This window comes from Camellia sinensis, chromosome 11 (genome assembly GCF_055761805.1).
Source record: "Camellia sinensis isolate YWXY chromosome 11, ASM5576180v1, whole genome shotgun sequence".
Classification (NCBI taxonomy): domain Eukaryota; kingdom Viridiplantae; phylum Streptophyta; class Magnoliopsida; order Ericales; family Theaceae; genus Camellia; species Camellia sinensis.
Genome location: NC_138971.1, coordinates 170,914,631 through 170,933,228, shown reverse-complemented (window position 1 = coordinate 170,933,228; position 18,598 = coordinate 170,914,631). Strand labels below are relative to the sequence as shown.

At 33.2% G+C, this 18,598-nt stretch overlaps 2 protein-coding genes across 2 annotated transcripts; one reads left to right on the top strand and one right to left on the bottom strand.

Annotated features, from left to right (window-relative positions):
* The first annotated feature begins 646 nt into the window (after positions 1-646).
* On the top strand, positions 647-6,939 carry UBC4 (ubiquitin conjugating enzyme 4). The gene is made up of 6 exons (XM_028242224.2): positions 647-874; positions 965-1,044; positions 1,970-2,084; positions 2,222-2,274; positions 2,459-2,587; positions 6,611-6,939. The coding sequence occupies exons 1-6, from the start codon at positions 831-833 to the stop codon at positions 6,739-6,741; spliced, it is 552 nt and encodes a 183-aa protein (XP_028098025.1). The 5' UTR covers positions 647-830; the 3' UTR covers positions 6,742-6,939.
* A 5,960-nt stretch (positions 6,940-12,899) lies between these two features.
* Positions 12,900-17,420, bottom strand: LOC114297736 (uncharacterized). The gene is made up of 3 exons (XM_028242204.2): positions 17,105-17,420; positions 16,864-16,973; positions 12,900-16,093 (listed from the first exon to the last, which is right to left on the bottom strand). The coding sequence occupies exon 3, from the start codon at positions 16,027-16,029 to the stop codon at positions 13,033-13,035; it is 2,997 nt and encodes a 998-aa protein (XP_028098005.2). The 5' UTR covers positions 16,030-16,093; positions 16,864-16,973; positions 17,105-17,420; the 3' UTR covers positions 12,900-13,032.
* Positions 17,421-18,598: the final 1,178 nt, after the last annotated feature.

Genomic DNA, 18,598 nt, shown 5'->3' with positions numbered 1-18,598 from the left:
CTAAGATCCGTTTGATAAATGATTTTTTTAAGTAGTTTTTAGATTAAGATTTGTGATAATAAATAAATAAATAAATAAAACTCAATATAATTGGAAAAAAAAACTTTTTTATTTTTAACAGAAAAACATATTAAAAAATAGTGTAAATGAGTATGAATCTCTAACTTTATAGAGTGAATATGAATGAATATTTAACTTTTTTGTATGAGTTAATTTTTTTTAATATATTAAAAAATAATGTAACTGAGTATGAATCTCTAATTTTATAGAGTGAATAAGAATGAATTTTTAAGTTTTGTTTGGTATGTAGATTAGTTTTTTAATTTTTTAGTTATTTTTTAGAACTAAAAAGTCTTATTTGGGATTGATTTTTTTATTTTTTTAACTTTTGTGAATGATTAATACTTTAGATATAACATTTTATCTCATTGATTTTAATTGATTTTACCTTTTTATAACTATTTTAATAAAAAAAAATCCAAAAAAATCATATGTCAAAGGCTTAACTTTTGTATGAGTTTATTTTATTTTATTTTATTTTTCATTTTTTTACTTTTTAGCTAAAATAATTACTTATCAAATGCCTATGGCAACACTGACCAAACGACACCGTATCAATATGATTACTGCATAATCGGCTCACATCACAGTCCACATTTCACTCATTGATGTCTGAACCGCCTCTCTTCTACTCATTTCTCTCTCCTCACATACGTACATATATATATATATACACACAGACCCACAATTACATATAAATATATATATATATATATATATACTCTGTTTCACTTCCAAACCCAAAGAAATCAAAAGAAAAATTAGCCACCATGTCTTCCCCAAGCAAACGCAGAGAGATGGATTTGATGAAACTGTAAATCTCCATTTTTTTTTCTTCTATTTAAATTATTATTTTTTTGATTTTTTGTTTTTTAATTGTTGGGTTTTGATTGTTGTGAAATAGGATGATGAGTGACTATAAGGTGGAGACGATCAATGATGGTATGCAAGAGTTTTATGTGGATTTTCATGGACCCAAAGACAGTAAATCATCTATACTCATCTCTGATTTTTTTTTTCTTCTAATTTTATATTTTTTTTATTGATCTATGTGTATCTATCTGTATTTGAAGTACATATGGTGTTCCCTTTGTGGGTTTATGATATTTTACACTCATTGTATTGTTCAGCTGAGTTATCTTTATATTGGCTCCCAAGTTGTAGATTTGCCCCTAATTTAGCTAAAAGATAATCTGAGTTGTGAGACTTCACTATGGCATTGAGTTAGACCTTTGTAGCCCTTTGTTTTAATCATAGATTGATGCCAAAACCTCTACACTTATTTGTCATTCTGATGATTTAGGGGTAAATTTGTGTTTAGCTTTCTTTTATTTTATTTTATTTTCTTGTAGAATCACTTGTAAATCTTTTTTGACTGTGTTGTTTGTTGTTAAAAGAGCTGCAAGATTGTTGTTCGCTGATTTTCCTCTATGAGGACAAAGTATTTTGATAGATTGCTTCTCCAAAACTGATACGCATTCTGCTTAACAAAATTACATAAGAAAGTACATTTTAAGAAGCTAAAAAAGATTACAGGTTAAGAAGCTTAAAAGATTGTAAATTCTGCATGAAAGTGCATGTAATAAAGAATCGACAATCTTTTTAAGTCATCTTAACATGTGCCCTAAGGGCACACGTTAATACTTTGGCTAGTACATACTACAACAACACTCTACCCTTGAAATTGGTTTGCCTAGCTTCTGATGCTCTCCAAATGTAGGTAGCCAAGGGAGGATGAGGCAAAATGCTTACCGTGTTGCCTATCCTGTTGGAGTTCCATTATGTAATGGAGCTCGGCAAAATGCCTAAAAATGCCCTAAATGCCTCTCTTGTTGGAGATGCTTTCAATTTTAAGCAGAAAGGGCTTTTTCATTCTTTTTGGTTTCTTCCGTTTTCTGGTTTATTGCAGGTCCTTATCAAGGAGGTGTGTGGAGGGTCAAGGTGGAGCTTCCTCATGCTTATCCTTATAAATCTCCTTCTATTGGTTTTGTCAACAAGATTTACCACCCTAATATTGATGAGATGTGAGTTAATGCACTTCAAAAACTCAGTATTCCATCTTGTTTGCTTAACATCTCATAGTGGTGTTGCTTATGATTCATAACTTGTGATTTTGAAATATTGGTTGTGTCACATTCTCTGTGGTTTTTTGGAGATTCAGGTCAGGCGCAGTTTGTTTAGATGTAATTAACCAGACATGGAGTCCCATGTTCGGTAAGATTGCTTCCCACCATTTTACAATATATGAATGTGGTTTTGATAGAGCTGCAAAATAAATAAATGTGATTGTATGCCAGCTTCATCTGCATATTCTTTCTTATTCTGTGGGTGTGCTGATGGTTTCATTCGACAGTTAATTATTTTCTTATGTTGAAACTTTATTTTTCTTTCCCTCTAGATCTGGTGAATGTTTTTGAAGTGTTTCTACCTCAGCTTCTTCTGTATCCCAACCCATCAGATCCACTTAATGGAGAGGCTGCTGCTCTGATGATGCGGGACCGAACTGCTTATGATCAAAGAGTGAAAGGTAGTGTCTTCCTTGACTTTTATCCTCCTTGATACATGCTTGCCATTAATGGCGAACACAATGTACCATCACAAACTTCCAGCAGTTTTATTCTGCCTTCAGAGTTTTATATATATGTATACATATATGGTGCATGCTTATTGCAGTAACTTTAGAGGAGTTTGGAGATAAATGCACCCTTTGATTATTGAAGTTAATGAGCCCATGAGGATAACGATATATATTTTGTTTTATTATTTGTGTGCTGTAGAATCATTGAATGCGCGTTGGTTGTGCTAATGTGGCCTCTTCCAACTGTATGCTTTACAAGCTTTGGTTGCTCTGGTTGTTCTAATGTCGTTTGTGTAAGCTTTTGTAGTTTATGTAATTTTGAATTAAGTAGGAAAAAAAAAACATCTGGTTTGAATGACTGAATATGGCTTCTAAACAAAGTTTTTTTTAAAAAAATTTGGTCTCTATATTGCTTAATTTAGTTCAAATGACATGCAAGTTGGGTTTTAGTCCTTTACCCTTCAGGTTCCAGCTCCAAATCTGCCAACATTCGTTCATTTTGCATCTAGGACTTTTATATCTTTCGTGGCTTTAAACTAATATGCCTTCTGTATTATAATCCTTTTGAGTAGAGAACTTTTGGTCCATTTGATTTGGTGCTCTATTAAATGGATATGTGAACCAAAGTTGTTAGCTATATTGAGGAATTGAATCATCTATGTGCTGGGTTTGCATGTGAGAGTGATGTCACTCTGTAAAGGTCAGTAATGCACATTATCAAAATTGAGAGCCTTCGTTCATTTAAAAAGTACAATAAATTAGTATATAATTTCTACCCTTATTGGGCATTTGGGTTCACTTTGATGGGTGCTTAGAGGCAGGGCAAGAGGTAATTTACATGAGTTATTTAATAGAAACCATGCATGAAAGTCAGCTAATTTTCCAGCAAAACTATTAGAATCAAGAAAATGTGTGGTTGTTGGAGGAAGAGGGCCTAGTCTTCTTTACATAAAATGTTGATGATGTTTAAAACTACTATAATCACCATAGTGTTCAACTAATGAGTCATACTATCATATTATAGGAGAGAGTCCCAGAGCAAAGAATATCAAGAAACAATTTGGTTTTGATAATAAAGGTATATAATCTACTTAGGTGAGTACTAAGAATTTTTTAGAGAGAGAAGAAAGACTTCCTATGGTATTCTAATGACTTGGGAATTGTGCATGTTGGGTTTCCAAGAGAGCTATTGTGCTGAAACTCAGGAAAGAATACAGTATGAATAAGATTTATGTTTGTAAGCATGTACTTGATCGAGCATGAGAACTTGATCGAGCATGAGAACATAGAGAGATGACATGGGATTACATCAGGCATCATCAGCATTGAACCTTTGCTTAATGGTATTAGCTTTGAAAAAACTTGCAAGACATCAAATACATTTGAAAATGGGAGATTTGGTGATAGCCCCCTCACTATCTAATTTGTCTTTCAAAAGAATAAGAATTATATAAGTACTTTCAAAACTTCCTAATATTTTAAAACTTGTTTCTTTTACTATATTACCCTCATATCTATCAGCTCTCCTATTAAGCCATCTTTACTGTGTATTTCAGAATAAAATTTTACTTTGTATGAAAGTAAAATTTTACTCTGAAAAACTAGTAAAATGTTAGACTCTACACAAAAGTAAAATTTTACTCTGTATAAAAGTAAAATTTTACTCTGAAAAATTAGTAAAATGTTAGACTCTACACAAAAGTAAAATTTTACTCTGTATAAAAGTAAAATTTTACTCTGAAAAACGAGTAAACTGTGAGATTCTGAAGCTAAAAGTAAAATATTACTCTGCACAAAAGTAAAAAAGCGAAGGCAGTGTTTGTGGCGGCTGAAGTGTTTGGCAATGACCACCTCTTGACAGTAAAATTTTGCCGTCATTCTAACACTAGAGTAAAATTTTACTCTCATTATCTGAAACAAAAAACAGAGCAATAGAACCAGAGTAAAATTTTACTCTGATTTTGTCAAAGAAATTAGATCAAAAACAACAAAAAAAAAATCAAAAAAAAAAAAAAAAAACAAACAAACAAAAACAAAACAAATTAATCAATAAATCAACATATCTAATTGAGAAGAAAAACTTTTAAAACTCGATCAACAATCACAAATCTCAATGAAAAGAATACATGTGTTCAACAACACTTATACACACAAATATATATATATATATATATTCAAAACTCAAACCTGTGTTTAAAAAAATATGTATAACCAAACAACTCCACCAAACATGCCTCAATTTGGAGACGATCTGTTTTTCCTCGTAGACGATCTCCTTTGATTCCGGCACTGGAGGACAATTTTCCGGCCCGTAGTTGATTTCATTCCCGATGTTCTTGATGAGTTCATCGTAGAGATCGGTTTCGGCATTGTTGATCGCCGGAGTTTCGCCTGATAACTGATCGGACTTGGCTAGGAGAGTGATGATGATGACGTTGCTATCATCGCCGGAGAAGAAGAAGTTACCAAAATTGTCGAGAAACAGAGCTTCAGATTTGGAAGGAGGAGCACGTCGGCGGAGAACAAAGTCAGAAGGGAAAGAGTAAGGAGAGAGACAAAGAATGTGGGGAGAGAGTGGGTGGAAAAGGTGGAAAAATTTAATTGAGGGTATAATAGTCTAATAAAATATTTAAATAATAAATTTTGTCCTTTATGCAAGACTTTATAATTATGAGGGGGATTTAGAAAGTATAATTTTTTTCTTAGTACTTTTAACAATGAAAAGAAGGTAAAGGGAGTTTATAGCCAAATTTCCCTTTGAAAATAACTTGGAATTTGGAGTGGCGCTTTAAAATTCAAAATTTTAGGTTCACAAGGACAAAGATAGAAGATGGGGTTCAGAAACCAAACTAAAATTCAGGAATTGCGAGCTTTTGTGGCAATTGTGAGTTTTTGTGGCTGAGACCGAAAACCAAATGAAGTTCTTTTGAGTTGTCATGTGTTTGTTGAATACCAATAACCCTAATGATTTTACAAAAATGTGACCCAACTCAGCTAACGGTACAAAATGAGGATATCTGGTAGTAGAATTTTGAGATAGATAAGTGGCTGACAAGAAAGTAGGATGTAGGAGTGCATTTTCATTCAGTAGAGATAGTACCTATGGCACAAGATGAGAGAAAGTCAACCAAGTTGGTTTGGTTATTTGCAATGAAGACCAATTATTGTACCAATGGTTGGTATGATTAAACTAAAAACATCTGTTGAAAAGTGGAATCATTACGCCTTTATCTGACTCCAAAGTTCTCTGTATTGGTAGTTAAGAGATAATGTTTCTTTGTTGTCACGTTTCATAGAACAGCTATTTGTTGTTCATCTATTACACTAGAAATCAGATCCATCAAAAAAAGAAAAACTAGAAATCAGAAAATTTTAGATATGAGTAGTCAAGCAGAGTTCGAATTAATTGAGCTTGTATTTTATTTATTTATTTTAATTCAGTATTTTTGCTTATGTTGACTTCATATTTTTATGGCAAGTATTATTTTGTCTGATATTAAGAACAATACTTAAATAAGTAGTAAAAGAAGAGGAGATAAAGCCTACAACAGATACAATTTCCCCCCAAATTTTAGCTCATGGGGTAGGTTCTTAAAAAATAAAATTTTCTGGTAAATTAAGTTCTTTTGTCCTTGGGAATGAGAAGTTCAATGATTTCATATTTGAAGGCCCTATTTCACTTGGACTTCAGATCATTCATGCTTGATACCGTTGAATGGCTTGACTAGTTGGGAAGCCGTACTTTTTCAATTCATGTTTTTGCATGACTAGGTTAGGGGAGTTTTTCGCATTTAGTCTCCATTTGCATTCTTTATTCTTCGTATGTATGGATATTTGTATCTCCACTAGACAAGATTACACGTGAGGGAGAGAATCTGAGAGAGCTTGCCCATTCCCGGCTAGTATTTGAATTGTGAGATAATGTACTACTTGTCTATTATTTTTTGCTCACTACTCCTTTTTTGTTTTTAGAGTATTGTGAGAAATACGCAAAACCAGAAGATGCAGGGGCTGCACCGGAGGAGAAATCTAGCGATGAGGAGCTGACAGAGGATGAATATGCATCCAGTGACGATGCGGTCGCTGGCGAAGCTGATCCTTAGGGGCATGGCATTACCCTTCAATTGTCTGTATCTGTACATGATAATCCATCTCTTGATAATAATAAACCTAGCCCTGTATGAGTCTCAATTGCTTGAAAAATCTACTTCAAATTTGTATTTGATTTATTTCATCCCTAGTTACAAAAAAATTGTTGGGACTAAATCAGTTTGATTCAAATTAAAAAAACTTTCATGTGATTTTGTGTGGAAGTCATAAATTATAACTTTGTTGATAGTATGCCCTGCTAAGACCAAGAAAAAAAAAGAAAAACAAAAAGGACAACAATGTGTTTCGTTTGGTGTTTTTAAAAATATTTTTTTGAGTTTTCAATCTATATATTTTTTATTTTTAGTAAATTTTTTACACATTTTAATTTTAAAATTTTACTTTTTAGATTCATTTAATCTAAATATATTTTAAAAATACAAAATTTGTAGAATATATATTTTTAAATTATTAAATACAACAAAATAAATAATTTTTTTAATTTTTTAAATTTTTTTTACACAAATTATATATTTTTTTAAGTGTACTCAGATTAAATAAATCTTTAAAAACAAGTTACTAAAAACAAAAACATGCAAATTAAAAAAATTTAAAACTATTTTTTAAAAGTTCCAAACCAAATGGAGTTCTGTTCCACAAAGCCAACCAATCAAGAAGTGGAGTCATCTAAATTTTTATTTTTATTTTTTTGGATTCTAAAAACAAGATATGAGGAAATGGGCCAGTTCATATCTTTCTAGGACTTTGGGCTATTTCTAATCAGTTTAATATGTAATACGTGGGCCAAAGGCCCATATGATATCAAATTAATTTTGAGAAATTTACCTTCTTTTTATTGTTAAAAGGACTAAGAAAAAAATTATACTTTCTAAACCCCCTCATAATTATAAAGTCTTTCCTAAATGACAAAATTTATTATTTAAATATTTTATATGACTATTATACCCTTAACTAATTCTTCCTACTCTCTTTCCCACCCTCTTATACTTGATTGGTTCGAGTTAACCCACTGTTTTGCAGTCTTCATTATCGGAAAGGCGGTGGAATAAGAATATGATTTTCATGTTCATCGTTGTCAGGAGCTTTTCATACTCGTCCAAATACGCAGGCCACTCTATGCTAAACTTTCTTTTTGCTTTTGATAATTTCTCGAGAAACAAACAAGCCAAATATACAAAGCACCAACCAGATCAAGAGCTTTATATATATATATATATATTTCCGAAATTGAACTTAAATAGACCTTGAAAGTATAATTCTCTCTTTTCCTTCTCTCTTCCATTCCTAGGGTTTGGATTGAATTCGTTCGGAGCTCTCGTGATTTCAACCAAAACTGTGAATATATCTCTATATATATGTGTGTGTTTGTGTGTTTTGAGATTTGAATTGTTTGTGTGTTTTGAGATTTGAATTCGAATATATATATATATATCTACATATTCCGATCTCTAATCTATATATATGTGTGTTTTGAGTCTTTAAGATCGTAGATTTGAATGATTGCATAGATCGGTCTCGGCGATCATTTGATTCGAACTCAAAAGCTCAAAGATGTAAAGTAAAATCTGAAAAATCTGTGTATGAAAAATCTCAAGATGTTTGAAAGCTCAAAGTTTCAAAAATCTGAAAAATCTGTAAAATCTGAAGAACTGGGGTATGAAAAATTGATATTTCTCTAAAATTTTCAGATTATAGGCCTGATTCAAGGATTATAGGCATGATTCAATATTTTTCAAAGTAAACATCGATTGATTCAAGGATTATAGGCCTGATTCAAAGCTCATAGCTCAAAGTTCCATCGATTTTTCAGAGTAAACATCAAATTTCATTTGATAGAACTAGGGGTGTTCGCGGATCGATTTTGTGCGGTTTGCGGTTCGGTTTTGACCAGCCCGCATCCATGCGGTTTGGGAAAAAGTCAACCCGCAACCGCCCGCAGTGCGGTTTGCGGTTTGTGCGGATAGGGTTTGCAAATGTGCGGGCGGTTTGCGGTTTACACTTTTTTCTTTAAAAATTAATTTTCGAGTTTTTTTTTCCAGCGAATTTAGGCATCAGATTCATTTTATATATTTGTGATAACAATTTTTTGATGAGTTTACAAATAAAAATTGAATATCAATGCATTAAATGAAAGTACCCAAAACAAAGAGACCCTACACTAGCATTTTTGCCATGAAAAAAATGTATATCAATGCATTAAAGGTTGTACTCAATTAGAATTATCAGTTCAGTAATCAATAATCAAACTATAAGTTCCATCGACCATTAGAAGGAAAATTTTATTAGGAAAAAGTGGATGAATCACCAATGAAAATCATATAAGAAACCAAGTTTATGACTTGATAATTCTACGGCATTAAGAAAGTTGAAAAATACTTAAAAATAAGGATCCTAGTGTCATAGAGAATATAATGGTGCTCCTGTAAAAGTTACAAAGTTGGTATATAAAAAAATAAAATAATAATAATAATTAAAGTGCGGGCGGTTTTTGCGGGTTGCGGGTTTAAACCAAGACCCGCCCGCAACCCGCAAATTTGTCATATTTCAAACCGCATCCGCCCGCATTATGTTTGCGAAACCGCCCATTTATATGCGGGTTGGGTGGATTGGGCGGTTTGAGCGGTTCGAATAAACCGTTGCCCACCCCTAGATAGAACCAGAGTAAAATTTTACTCTGGTTCTATTGCTCTGTTTTTTTCATTTGACAGAATCAGAGTAAAATTTTACTTTTATACAGAGTAAAATTTTACTTTTAGCTTCAAAGTCTTACAGTTAACTTATTTTTCAGAATAAAATTTTACTTTTATACAGAGTAAAATTTTACTTTTAGTTTCAGAGTGTAAAATTTTACTCTCATTCAGAGTAAAATTTTACTTTCATACAGAGTAAAAATTTACTCTGAAATACATAGTGAAAATGTAGAGAGAATGATGTAGAGTAAAATTTTACTTTTAGTTTCAGAGTCTTACAGTTTACTTATTTTTCAGAGTAAAATTTTACTTTTATACAGAGTAAAATTTTACTTTTAGTTTCAAAGTGTAAAATTTTACTTTCATACAGAGTAAAATTTTACTTTCATTCAGAGTAAAATTTTACTTTCATATAGAGTAAAATTTTACTTGCATACAGAGTAAAATTTTACTTTCATACAGAGTAAAATTTTACTCTGAAATACATAATGAAAATGTCTTAATAGGAGAGCTGATAGATATGAGGGTAATATAGTAAAAGAAACAAGTTTTAAAATATCAGGGAGTTTTGAAAGTACTTATATAATTCTTGTCATTTTGAAAGAGAAATTAGATAGTGAGGGGCTATGACCAAATCCCCCATTAATTTTTGTGTCAAGGGGAGGGCCCACCACAGTAGGTTGCTATTGGGCCTTTAAGCGTCGCCCATGTGTTGCACAACAGAATGGGTCTGGCGCATCCTACCAAATCTAGTCTTGAATAATCAGTTGGGCCATTCTATTTGAATCTAAATTCAATTCAAATTTTAAAATCTTAATTCATATTATATCCTAATATAAATTTATTAATAAAGACAACATATATTAAACATTAAAATAAAATATTATTATTTTTATCATATTACACCCTAATCAATTATACGTATTCTTTCTATTTAAATCTCTTCATCTTTTTTTCAAAGTTTCAATTATTCTCTCTTTTCTTCTTTCACTTCAAAACTCTAATTCATCTCACAAAAACTCACCATTATTATCAACATCATTGTTTTTTTATTATATTGTTATTTGCAAACTCACCATCTCTTCATCAACATCATTGTTTTTTTATTATATTGTTATTTGCAAATAGAAGAAAGTTTGAACAAAATCAATGAATAAATGAAAATAATAATAAAAACACTTTTTTGAAACAACCCATTAAAGTGGAGGTTTCACATAAATATCAAAGTACAATTATTGAATTATGTGTTTTTTTTTTAATACATAAAATTGAATATTCAGCCTGTTTTTTGTTATTATTGTTCGGTTCTAGAAGTTCAAACAAAATTCATTTTGTTCGGTTTTTAAAGTTTGAACAATAATGACAAAAAACAGATTGAATATTCATCGTTCTCCTTCGCCGTTCTCCTTTTCCTTCGCTGTCCTCCTTCACCAGTGCCAAATTTCCTCATCATCCTCCTTCGCTGAATGATTTTTGAAAAGTAATGAGGATTTTTTTTATTTGGGTGTACCTCGAAAGGGTAATTTGGGCAAAAAAAAAAGATGTACTAAGAATAAATTGTAACCTTAAATAATTTAATACGGTGTACTGAAAAATTGGCACACTTAAACAATTTTTGGGTGTAAATAGAATCTTCCATAATCAGTTGGGCCATGTGGGCTCTTATTATGAAAGTGGGCTCATCAAGAGATGTGATAATGATAGGAATCACAACCAAAAGATGGAAGATGAAGGTGCAAAAGATCAAAATACAGACCAATGCCACCATTAATGTGCCATTTAGTAAGTTTATTATTATTTTTATTTTTTTAATAAAAATAAAAACATGTTTGATATACGCGATTCAATTCAACACGAAAAGAGTGGCTAAAGGTGGTAGTCAGAGTTGATTGCCAAAGGTAATTAATGATGAGTGGTGGTTAGAGGAGGTTGTCCGGGATGAAGTAGTGAAAAATTGTTTGCAAAATAAGTGAACAAAGGTTTATTTTGGTTACCAGAATTTAATAAACTTTGGAAGATTATATAAATTTTTGAAAATGAAAATAGACACCAAACGAGTTTTGTTTACAATTTTCAAAACTTTTTTGAAAACATAAACAAAAAATTGTAAACGTAAACATTATCAAACGGGTCTTATATATTCAAAATTTGGATACCTTTTAAGCACATAGCGTTTCTGTTTTCAAAATGTTAAGAAAGATTGCTATGGCTTTTCTCTTATCTCAAATCATTTCTCTACCACATACTCAAAACTATAAACTATTATGAGTAGAGAGTAATAGTTTTTACACCGCACGATCAAAGCTGGAGAGACTAATTCGTGGTAGAGAGATAGTAACAGGAGAAATCTAAGGGCTGTGCTAAAAAATGAGCCAATAACAAGCAATTATAAGTGACTGAAATGGAAAGACAGTAAGCCATTAGAACTAACAGTTGATGATATAGGAGGACTAATTGAAAACCACAAATGCTTGAAAGCAATGAAATTTCTTTCACCATGTATAAAGTGTACTGCAGACAAGATATACATAAGCCATTGAAGATGGTCCACTCTGCATATGTATATATACTACACTGGCTCCAAAACAACAAGAGTGCTGTAAAGTGTTGTTGACACAAGGCTTTTTCTGTAAAAAGAAGAAGAAAGAATGAAGAAGCAAAAGAACGAAGAAGTAGAAGAAGAAGAAATATCACAATGAGCCACACTGGCATAGATGAAAACCGGGAATAGGGGGGGCAGGGGAGGTCTTCAAACCATCCCATGCAAGCACAACTTTTTTCTTACACAAACAACCAACACTTCAAGTGATATAGTGAACATTCATCCCCAATAAAATGGCACTTACCATTTTTGTCAATAAACACCAATTCATGGACAGCTGCAAAGTCTCTTTCAAGTTCGTGAAAAAAAGCAGAATGATACCCGGAAAAAAAAAAAGCAGCAATTATCATTTACACCAAATCTCAAACTCATATATATATATAAATAAATAAATCAAAAATAAAAACCTTCAATTCTAACTGCTCAAGGTTCAAAGTACCAAGAATAAAAGAAGTTAGGTCTAGGATCCAAACTTCTACTTCCTAGTTAGTTTCATTCGTTGCAGAAATGGAGAATATCTAATGTAAATGTGAATCATATGCATTCTATGTTTTTCTCATCGTTCCATTCTCAACATCTCACCAGTTCTCAATGTCCAACAGATCCAGATAAGATTCCCACCGTTCTATACAAAACATTACTTGCACATTTCCAATATTCTAAATTTAAAAAATAAATAAAATAAAAAAACAAAGGCAACATCCTTTAACAATGAAGCATAACACCTACAAGAAAACAGCATGCACTTTCTATGAAGCAAACAAAACATTTGGCAAACACGAGTGTAAGAGCAAATAACAAACATGAAGTGCATGGAAAGCATGTGAGATCAACAAATTAAATTACACAAGGCACAATATGATTCAGATAGCAGATCTGACTGATATTAAAAATGGTATGAAATTTTTTTTTATGAAACAGTTTGTAAATCAGTTTATTCTGAAACTATGTATAATTCTAATGTAAACTCTGCTTACAGGAAAATTTAGAATCTATGATGTAGTATGGATTTGAACATTGGCAAGAAGTCTTGTGAGCTTGCTCAGAGTTTCACGAGCAGATACGGTATCCGGATGATCCTCTCCACAGATTGAAGTTCTTATGAATATCGCCTTCCTAATCAGATCATCCCCTATGTCATACTGTCCTCCTCTTAGCATTAGCTTTGCTCTTGTTTCTAGCATGGTGGCTCTTGAAAGTGCTAGGTCTTGCCAAAGGCAAGGATTCAACTGGGCATTTGTTTGGATCGGTTTCCAACAAAGTGATTTATCCAACCACTTCTCAACTGGTATGACAAACGCTTGATCCGCAGCTTCCAATGCATTTGTGCATAAGCGAAGGAGTTCTAGAGCAGCACTGCACCGCGAGAATGTAATGAAAGTCCTGATAGCCAGCGGTAAAATCACTTCTTTTACAAGAAATAACAATTCTGACGCCTTCAATTCAACGACTATAGGGTCGTTCCCGAATCCAAATAGCAGAAAGCACGCTGCCCATATATGTTCAAAGTGGTGGGAAATTGATCCGCGGCTAATGACAGCCTGTACCATAGCTTGTGAGACTCCAGTAACTCCTCTCTTTCGCACATAATGCTTGATGAGTTCGTTGACCTGGATATGCCCTTCCTTCTTACAGCTTCTAGCAATATTGAACCTCAACAACATTGACGATGCTTCGGCTTCTGATTTTCTACTGTATGATGATGAAAACCCACAAGTTATGGAATGCAAAAACTTTTTCCATAACCGGGTATGGCGGTGTTTCTCAGGCATCTTTTGAGCAGCCAGAGCTAACAGAGAAACTGGAATGGCTGTCGGAGCAAACCAACCACTTGCTTGTACCATTTTAGTTGCTAAACTCCTTGGTCCATCGGCATGGTCAAATATTGAGAAACAAACCTCGAAGAGTTGCAAAAGGAAGTTATTTTTCTGCAATGCATGACTTTCCCTACTACTCCCGGTTAAGTCCCTTGAAGGCATTCGGTTAATGGTATCCAAGAGTCTACTTGGATTTATGGGAAGATCGGATAGAATTGCACCTATGATGGCAATGCCTAGGGTTAGTCTTCCAAGTTTTTCCTCAATAACCCGAAGAGCATCAATCTCTGCAATTGGGTAATCATTGACACTCCCTTGCATTAAAAACATTGCCTCAACCCCAGATAGGTAAGAAAGTTTTAAAGGCTCCAAATTCATTACACGAGGGAGACGAGTGGATATTAAAATGTGGCTTTGTCCACCAAAACGGGGAAGAAGATCCATTACAAGTTTGTGGTCCCACCAGTCCTTTTCGCTCTCTAAATTATCGATCACCACCAAAAATGGAATGTTTCGCATAAGCTCCTTCCGAACTCTGGCTACTGCTGACTCTTCTTGCTCTTCAAAACTCTTGATCCCGCTTTTCTCCAAACCACTGTCTATCCCCACATCAACCTCTAGGAATGGCCAAAGATTCAAATAATTCTGACGGATATATCTGCTCTCTCCTCCTACCCATAAAACCATCTTATACCTCTGGTGATATCTGTATGCAAACTCGAGAAGCAACTCAGTCTTACCAATTCCAGGCTCTCCCGACACACAAGCAATCCCTTTCCCATACACAACATTAATTGCTCTTCTCCTCTTTCCATGCCTTCCACTATTCTTTAGCTTTGGTGTTTGGTGTTGCGTTTGAGAAAATTCGGTGTTTTGCATCTCTATTTCCTTATCTGATTCTTTCCATTGTACAGGTTCTTTTCCCTTCCTTCTACCACTCTCCATCTGTCGTTCTCTCCTCCTTTCCTCCATTGAATTGCTCCTTCCCCAACCAATCATCACACTCTTTCGCTTGTGTCTGGGCTTGAGTTCAAAATATTCTCTTTCGGCATCTCCACTAACATCACCAAAAAGCATAAACTCGAGCTCAGAGAATTCCTTTTTCCTACCAATGAAATTCTCATTTTGAGGGAAAGGGAACTCTTCTTTCTCCACCTTGTCCTTCCATTTGGTTAGTCTATCCACAACGCTTCTCCTTCCTAATCTCAATGCCAAAAGGGTAACAGCCCGAAGTATGCAATCTCGCCAATTACCATCATGCCCCTCCAATTTCCACTCATCAACACGAGAGAGGGCGCTAACTGCATTTTTCCATTCCTTCTCCAATCCTCCGTAAAGAAGCCAAAGTTCCCCCCCATATTTTTCCCACAATTCCCCCCTTCTCTCAACTATATCCCTCACAAGGCAATCATCGGGACCCAAATCAAAGTATATTGGAACCAAATTCTTCTTGCCTGAAAAGAACAATAGCTCCTCGATAGTATATGGATTCCTGAAAGATTTCCGAGTTAAGATTACAACTCCAAAAGTACAAGCATCCATAGCCCTCTCAACAATTCCATGTTTACGAGAGCTTCGACACCGAGCTCTGTCCGTTACGAAACAACTGACCCCTTGAACTTCCAACTCCGCACGAAGCCAATTAGTAAATCTCAGTAATAAAGGTTTACGGCCATGAAAGCCTATATAAACATCACAGCTCCTCAGTCTGGTAGTCGAAAAGGAAGTTGAAGTTGGAGTATATGAGGCCTCATGGAATTTCCCGATCCTTCTCTGTTTTTCTCTGCACCTGAAATAATCATTGCCACAGCTTACACCATAACAAGAAAGAGTACTGTTGGAAATGGTGGGTGATGAAGAAACATGGTCAAACTTTCGAAAATCACTGGAAGTAGATGCTGCTGGGATAGATGAAACCTCGGGTGATGGAAATCTGATATTTCTTAGAGATTCTGGGTCGGGAATCTCCGAACTGGTATTTAGGGGATCGACACCTGTATTAGTACCATCGCCTGAAATGTCAGCACGTGTCGGTATTTCACAAGTCGGAGATCTTGGAGAGAAAAAGGGAGATTGATTCGCCGAAAAGAATGCTGACGAGGAAGATGACAAAGTCCTTAATGTCACACCACGTGACGAACCAAATCTGGAACTTTCTTCAAGAGGATCCATATTTATACTATCACTGGTTATTTATGGCATAATATCCCATGCATTCTACATGTGGAGAGCTTCTCTGCAATGCAAGAGAAAGTTTTGTTCAGTCACTTAATACCCAAAATAGAATTAAAGAAATCTTAATATCAGAAATTGAATGCTCAATCATGTAACATTAAAACAACATTAATTTTATGTAAGAAAGAAATTCATCATAAGTATCATGCCATACAATCAGTAAGGCAAATTTGTGGGTAGCCCACAATTCCCCACCACCACACCCCCCCCCCCCCCCCCCCCTTTTTCAATGTACTTTTGTCACTAAAGTTGAAACTTTTACCAACAATCATCAACAAGGCAAAATACTACAAGAATTGCAAAAATAAATAAATAAATAAATAAAAGTAACAAATAAAAATAAAAAATAAAAGACTTGAGCATTAAAAATGCAGAATGTCTATTAAAAAGAAGCACTAACTAAAAAAACTCTATCTAAAAACAGAAATAAATGCTAATAAAATTTGAGGTTCTGAGAATTGATTATGTACTTTTTTCTTTTATGTTTTCATTTTCCGAAAGTTTGGCGAATTGTTTCCGAAAACTGTGTTTCTGAACATTATTACGAAAACAACTCAAATGCTTCTATGATCTATGCAAACACATACAAAAACAAAGAGACACAAATCATAAAAATCCATAGAGGCCATCAATGGAGCTTGAAACTAGAGTCATTATAGATCTAAATGATCACTTCAAATCACAAAGAATCTTGAAATCTAAAGAACGATTCCCCAAATTAAATACAATAAACTAATAGGATTTTAAATGAATTCAGATCTGGAGACTTACTTGCTCCACAACCACGAAGTTCCAATCTTTTTTACTTCTCTGAAATCAAGAATTGAAGCAACCCATATCTCTGATTAGAGTCCAGAATCTAGAAAACACTGTTCATCAAACTACCAACGAAGATAAACACATACATATATCGATGAAGTTAGAATGGGTTGGAAAGAGACCCGTTTTGGAAAAGAGAGACAAAAAGAGTAAGATTTTGACTGAAAGTGAAGGAAAAGGAAAATGGGTTTACCTTTTTCAGAAAATGCAAAAGCTGTTTGATGAGAGAGAGTCCACACCTACTAAAAAAACCCAACTCCTTGCTCTGTTCCTCTCTCTCTCTCTCTCTCTAGAGTAGAGTAGAGTAGAGTGAGAGGTAAGAGGGGAGAGAGAGAGAGAGAGAGGTCTGAGAAATTGAGAGAATTTTTGGAAGAGTGACAGTGACAGGGAAAAGGAGGAGCACCGATGGAGGCGGGATATATGGGTCCCAAAAATACAGATACAGAGGACGGATCTGACGAGGATATGGTGTTCCTGCTTCCTGTTGGGTCTCTTCCACAGCCAACCCCACCCTTTTTTTCTTTTTAATTTTTTTTTAAACACCGATTTACGTATACATCATTTGATTAAGGCTAAGTTTGACAATTTTAAAATAATTTATTTTTTTATCTTTTTTTTATCACATTATTTCTTTAATTTTTTACATATTTTTTTATAAAAATATAAAAAATATATTTATTTAGGTCATTCCAAACAATTCCTAAAAATAAATCATCCACGTCTGGATTATATGTTTGGGTTATGGTTTGAAATATATTTGTAGAAGAAAATTTTTAAAAACATATTATGGGTGTTTGGGAAGTTGTAATTTTAGTAATTTATTTTAGTATTTGACTATTGTAGTAAGTTAAAATTTTGTATTTAGGAAGGTGATTGGATTCTTTTATAGTTGGATGTAATGTTTGTGAGAGAAAAATTGAAATGATTATGAATTTGATGTGACGTTTTGTCTTATTAACTATTTTAGGCCAAGTTTGGCATGTGTCCAAAAAGTCAAAAAGTTACTCAAAAAGTTAAAAAGTTATCACTATTTACCAAAAGTCAAAAAGTACGGTTGCACAACTCTCAATCCTAATTTTTCCCTACACACTAATTTATACAATTTTTTAATATGCATTTTTTCATAAAAAGTTAAAAAATTAATCCAAACAACCATATTTTTTTCCTCAACTTTTTAGTTCAAAAAGTCAAAAAGTATAATTATTTAAGACATTCCAAACAACCCTTTAGTCAAAAAGCTAAAAACCTTCTTCCCAATGGTTATAAACTTTTTTTAAAAAAAAATTTAAAATTACATCTCTCTATTACACATCAATTAATTACTTTTTTTCTCTCTCCTTTCATTCTCAATCACTTATGTTTGGTTTGGTTTTGAGAGATAAATTTTCAAAAAAAAATTGGAGAAAGAGTTTAGAAATTTTTTTGGTTTGTTTTGTTGTATATTTTGAAAATAGTTTTGGAGTATGGGAGTTTTGATTGATTTGATATTTTATTATAATTGAGTAGATGTGTGTCAGAGAAAAAATAATTGAGATTGGGAGAGGAGAGATAAAAAGTAATTGATTGATGTATAGGAGAGAGAAAATTATTTTGAGATTTTTTTTTTTCAAAATCACTTTACCAAACAAAATTTTAAAAAAAATTCTTCAAAATTTGTTTCTCAAAAACAAACCAAACAAGACATTTT

What these genes read in the sequence shown, in the direction of transcription:
- UBC4 (XM_028242224.2), top strand. Translation starts at nt 831, where the DNA reads ATGTCTTCCCCAAGCAAACGCAGAGAGATGGATTTGATGAAACT. An exon ending in TTTTCATGGACCCAAAGACA is followed by an intron (nt 1,045 to 1,969) that starts GTAAATCATCTA and finishes GGTTTATTGCAG; the next exon opens with GTCCTTATCAAGGAGGTGTG. An exon ending in TTATGATCAAAGAGTGAAAG is followed by an intron (nt 2,588 to 6,610) that starts GTAGTGTCTTCC and finishes TTTTGTTTTTAG; the next exon opens with AGTATTGTGAGAAATACGCA.
- LOC114297736 (XM_028242204.2), bottom strand. Translation starts at nt 16,029, where the DNA reads ATGGATCCTCTTGAAGAAAGTTCCAGATTTGGTTCGTCACGTGGTGTG.